At 34.3% G+C, this 5376-nt stretch overlaps 1 protein-coding gene across 2 annotated transcripts; it reads left to right on the forward strand.

Annotated features, from left to right (window-relative positions):
* The first annotated feature begins 791 nt into the window (after nucleotides 1-791).
* Nucleotides 792-5195, forward strand: LOC107817552 (protein NRT1/ PTR FAMILY 8.1-like). 2 transcript variants are annotated; one of them, XM_075232253.1, is made up of 5 exons: nucleotides 792-894; nucleotides 2855-2963; nucleotides 3050-3267; nucleotides 3402-3958; nucleotides 4178-5195. In XM_075232253.1, the coding sequence occupies exons 2-5, from the start codon at nucleotides 2858-2860 to the stop codon at nucleotides 5031-5033; spliced, it is 1737 nt and encodes a 578-aa protein (XP_075088354.1). In that variant the 5' UTR covers nucleotides 792-894; nucleotides 2855-2857; the 3' UTR covers nucleotides 5034-5195. The 2 variants fall into 2 exon arrangements, with proteins under 2 accessions (XP_075088354.1, XP_016498892.1); XM_016643406.2 differs by lacking the exon at nucleotides 792-894 and having other exon boundaries at nucleotides 2575-2963.
* The last annotated feature ends 181 nt before the right edge of the window (nucleotides 5196-5376 follow it).

The following is a 5376-nucleotide window of genomic DNA, read 5'->3' on the forward strand; positions in this document are numbered from 1 at the left end:
GGTATACGTGCTTGACGTTCACAGGTCTCGGAGTCACCTTCGGATATTATCTCTATTGATGTTTATCTTCATTTCAGAACATTATTGTATTTAGAAATTCTAGTGTATGTCGGTAGAGTTTATGACTCTGTACTACCGGTTCTGAGGATTGTATAACATTTGTTCGGTTTTAGTTACGCTATCTCATTTATCAGTTTAAGTTTTATATAGTTAAGATGATTATCTCTGATAGATCTTCTCATGTATTAGGCTTACCTAATCTTAGAGATTAGGTGTCATTACGATTTCTAAGGTAAGATTTTGGATCGCGACACTGATTGATTTAAATCACATAGAAATTCATATCATTGAATGTACAGTGAGTCATCAGTTTTGCATTTTTAGTAAAAAGCTTAGTCGTGAGATCTTCAATTGGATTAGCATTCATTCCTAGGATAGTCAATATCGTTGAAATAGTAATCAACATTCCTAGCCTTGGATTGGCTATAGATTTACTTTTTAAAAACTAACCTTTTATAAAAGATTCTGGGAAAGAAAAAGTTAGGTGTCTGACTTAGTTTTCGAAAAAAAAAACTTCTAGGAAATCGTTTACCAGGAAAATAATTTGGAGTGAACTTAAGTATAATTCTTTTTTTGTAAGACATAAAATAAAATTTTCTTTTTTTAAAGTAAAATATTTATTATTGATAGGTGGAATCCGGGTTAAAAAGGGAAATGCAGATGTGGGGATACATGGGGTGACAACTATACTCCTATATATAAAAGCGGAAGAGAAAACAAAACTCAACAAGAAACATCTCTAACAAGACGAAACATTACTTTGGGTGTCTGTCCTAATTCCTGGACAATCTTTTCATCTACTAAGAATTTTTCTTACAACAACAAAAGTTTCAGGTTTGGTTCTTTTTCTTTCTCTGTTACTCTATTCATGCTTCTTTCTACTGCGATTTTCTCTGCTATTCCATATCCTGTATCATTTTCTCTCACATTGCTACTCAATTACTGGTCCATCTTCGGTTTTCTTTCTTATTATTTTATTTTATGCTTCTGCCTCTCAGATATCGTTGTTTTACGTTATAAAGTTTGATGTTTCATTTTATGATTAGAAAACAGTTATTTTCCAGATTCTGTGAATCACCACAGATGAGAAGCAAATCTAGAAGTGCATATCTTCATTGTAACAACAGCTCCTACTTCTCCAAAAGCAAAATAATAGTTATTGAATTTAACAGCTTGTTTGGATGGTTTGTTACTCATTGTATCGTATTATATTGTTATCATAAAATAATGTTTGTTTTGATTGTATTGTATTGTTAAATTCATTATTTCGGAATAATGAAAAGTCTCATTTTACAAAACAACCAAATCGTTGTGGTGGGATTGTTTCCTATTTTTCTTTCCGATTATCCTTACTTATTAATCCATAATTATAGTTTACTCCACCCAATTACCGTACTTTTATGTTTCGTTTGCCGTCGTCCAATAACAAGGTTCGTTCTCACTGTTCTTGCCAAGAAGAACTCCAATATTATTAATCCTCAAAGTCAAGTTTGAACTACTTCTATCTGCTGCTGCCCAGTAGACAATGTTTAATTTCATTTAGTTCTTTTATTTCATTTGGTCTCATCTTGAACTTTAGTTTTCTGGGTCTTTTCAAGAATAATAGTCTAAATAATATTAGTAGCTTGTTTCGCTAATTTTGTTAGAATTTATATGAATTTAATTGGTTCATATATTTACAAGACATAATTGGTGAGAAATTGGTATAAGGAGATTTACTGAAATTATTTTTATGAATAATTCTTATAAATTTATAATATTTAAAACAATTGAGGTTATTTTAGTAAACTCATAATAGCAAATTGTATCCATAAAATGATACAATATAGTACAATACAGTACAATATAATACATTATAAAACGATGAGTAACGATGATCCAAACAGAGTGTAAGAGAAAGGGAAAGAGAAAGAGAAAGAAACTAAACTCTTTGTTTGTCGTTTCATAAATTCAATAAATGGAGCATTTGTCGTCGATGAAGTCAATGGGAGTTAACAAACAGTAATTATTTATGAACGTCTATTTTGCTTTTCTGCTCTGGCGAGATTTGTTTTCCATTTTCGGAAGTTCATAAGTTTATTTGTTTGCTAAGTTTAGTTCCTTTTTTTTTATTTACTAGTAAAACATAGAGAGATTTTAGGACTCATAATGAAAGTACTACATGATTAATATTGTAGACTCTACAAGTTGTGGGCAAAGTTCGGTTAACTCGTGAAGATACAAGGCAATCAATTCTAGATTCTAATGGTATTTACTTACTCCATTTTAGTATTTCTAAAATCTGATAGGTTCAATAAATAAAATTGTCAAATATGACTACCGCTTTGTGCATTTATGAGAATTAGAAATAAGAAGAAAACAAAAATAGAACAAAATGGTTGCTGAATTTACGAGGAGAGTTTACTCCTTTTCTTTGTTTGACTTTTTTTCTATTGTTTGATAGCATAAGAAAAGCAGATGTAAAAACATGAGCCATTAATTCTCCAACAAACTAAGAGAACCTTTTTCAAGATGTATCTAGCCATTTTACTGGCCGATGGACAAAGCTAATGAGTTTGGTACATCCAAAACTGAATTGCACCTATGCTGCCAACAATAACTTTATCTTTGGTTATGTGAATGAACTTTAGAATAGAGTGTTTTAGATTTCTGAGATATTCTATCTAAGGAAAAAAGGGTGGAGCCATAGCTCAATCTTTTGGCTCCCTCTAAATTGATTTTAACGACGTGTTTCAGATAATTATTGGAGTGACGAAAACCACATCTAGAAAGCATTGTTTTTCTTCTTTGTTAGGCCATGGCAGAAGAAGATATCTATACCAAGGATGGAACTGTGGATTATCGGAATAAGCCTGCAAATAAGAAGAAAACAGGAACTTGGAAGGCTTGCCCTTACATACTTGGTAAACATACTAATCTTTATCATCATATATATTCTCTGTTCTAATACCATAATTATTGATTTTAAAATATTGTTAATACTTGACAGGGAATGAATGCTCTGAAAGATTGGCATATTATGGGATGAGTACCAATCTTGTCCTTTATTTTAAGAATCAACTCAATCAGCATAACACAACTGCTTCAAAAAATCAATCAAATTGGTCAGGGACATGCTATGTCATGCCTTTGCTCGGAGCATTTCTTGCTGATTCTTATCTTGGAAGATACTGGACTATTGCCATATTCTCTATTATCTATGTTTGTGTGAGTTTATTTGGCTGTTGTCTCTTTTGTTGTTTTTCTAGGTTTTTATTATATTCGGTTTGGAGAAGTATACCATCTATAAATCTAATATTTTATTTTGTACTTTCTTAACTGATTTTTCTTATCATTCAAAGGGGATGACATTGTTGACAATTTCGGCATCAGTGCCAGGGCTTAAGCCAACTTGCTATGAAAAAGATAAATGTCATGCGACCGACGGTCAAACTTCTGTATTCTTTATTGCACTCTACTTAGTAGCACTGGGAACTGGAGGGATCAAGCCATGTGTCTCATCCTATGGAGCAGACCAGTTCGATGATGCTGATCCTATTGAGAGAAACCACAAGAATTCCTTCTTTAATTGGTTCTACTTCTCCATCAATGTTGGGGCTCTCGTTGCTTCTTCATTGATAGTCTGGATACAACAAGACATTGGCTGGGGATGGGGGTTTGGTGTTCCTGCTGTGGCCATGGCACTTGCTGTTGTATCTTTCTTTTCAGGCACCCGGCTATATCGATACCAAAAGCCTGGAGGCAGCCCTTTGACGCGTATATGCCAGGTTGTTGTGGCTTCTTTTAGAAAATACCGACTTGCATTGCCTGCTGAAAAATCTCTGCTACATGAGACTGCAGACGAAGCTGAATCTGCCATCAAAGGGAGTCGCAAACTTGCTCATACAAATGAGTTGAGGTATGCTTGTGAATTATGAAATCTTCAGAAGCAACATAAAGATTAACTTACTAACTATGACATCCAAAGGGCTCATGATCTAGTCATGGATACCTTATAGGATCATCCTCGATGCTATATGGGTGTAATTATATCTAGTTTGAAACTGATTAAACTTTCATGATACTTATCGCATTAAGTTTTATGAGATCTTTAACTTGGATGTTTGTTACTCTGCAGTTTTTTCGACAAAGCTGCTGTGAAGCTAGAGTCAGATGAGAATAGAGGTTCAATAAACAATTGGAGGCTTTGCACAGTAACGCAAGTTGAGGAGCTCAAGTCTGTTATCAAGTTGCTACCTATTTGGGCTACTGGAATTATCTTCAGCACAGTGTATAACCAAATGAGTAATATGTTTGTGCTGCAAGCTACATACATGGATACACATTTAGGAAAATTTAGAATTCCTGAGGCTTCACTTTCTGTTTTTGACACCATGGCTGTGATTCTCTGGGTTCCTATCTATGATAGACTGCTTATCCCGTTTGTTCGAAAGTTTACAGGTCACAAAAATGGCTTGACTCAACTTCAACGGATGGGGACTGGGCTCGTCATATCAGTCTTTGCAATGGTATCTGCAGCCATTGTAGAGGTAGTTAGGCTGGGCATAGTAAGAAGGCACAATTACTATAACACCACCAATGTGCCAATGTCAGTATTTTGGCAAATTCCCCAATATATGATAGTTGGTTGTGCTGAAGTTTTCACATTTATCGGTCAGTTGGAGTTTTTCTATGATCAAGCACCTGATTCAATGAGGAGCTTGTGCGCTGCCCTCTCTCTCACGACCACTGCACTTGGAAGTTATGTGAGCTCGTTCTTAGTAACCATTGTCACAGATATTAGCACAAGGAATGGAAAGCCAGGATGGATAGCGGACAATCAAAATCGCGGCAAGCTGCATTACTTCTTCTTGTTGTTGGCCATTTTAAGTGTCTTAAACTTCTTTGCTTTTCTTGCGGTTGCAAAAAGGTACAAGTATAAGAAGGCTATCAACAAAGACTCTGTTGCAATGGTGCCTGTTGATGATAAGTAAGCTAGTTTCATGATTTCTAGTGTTTAAACTTCCCTTCTGCTTTTCTAAAATTTGAACATTTCAGACGTACAAGTTTGTGGCATAGACGTACAGACCTGTATCATTTATAGATCAAACATGTTCTTATAGTTTATCTCATGGATACATTGATTTTCTTTTTAATTTATTGCATGTGGTAATAGTACCTTATTGGATAATAATACTCCCTCCGTTTCAAATAGATTGACGTTATTTACTTATTAGGTCGTTTCAAAAAGATTGACACCTTTCAATATTTCCTTAATATGAAGCATATTTATAGTCACACAAATGATATGGCAGATTTAAGACCATCACAAGTTTC

This window comes from Nicotiana tabacum, chromosome 2 (genome assembly GCF_000715075.1).
Source record: "Nicotiana tabacum cultivar K326 chromosome 2, ASM71507v2, whole genome shotgun sequence".
NCBI classification, from domain to species: Eukaryota; Viridiplantae; Streptophyta; class Magnoliopsida; order Solanales; family Solanaceae; genus Nicotiana; species Nicotiana tabacum.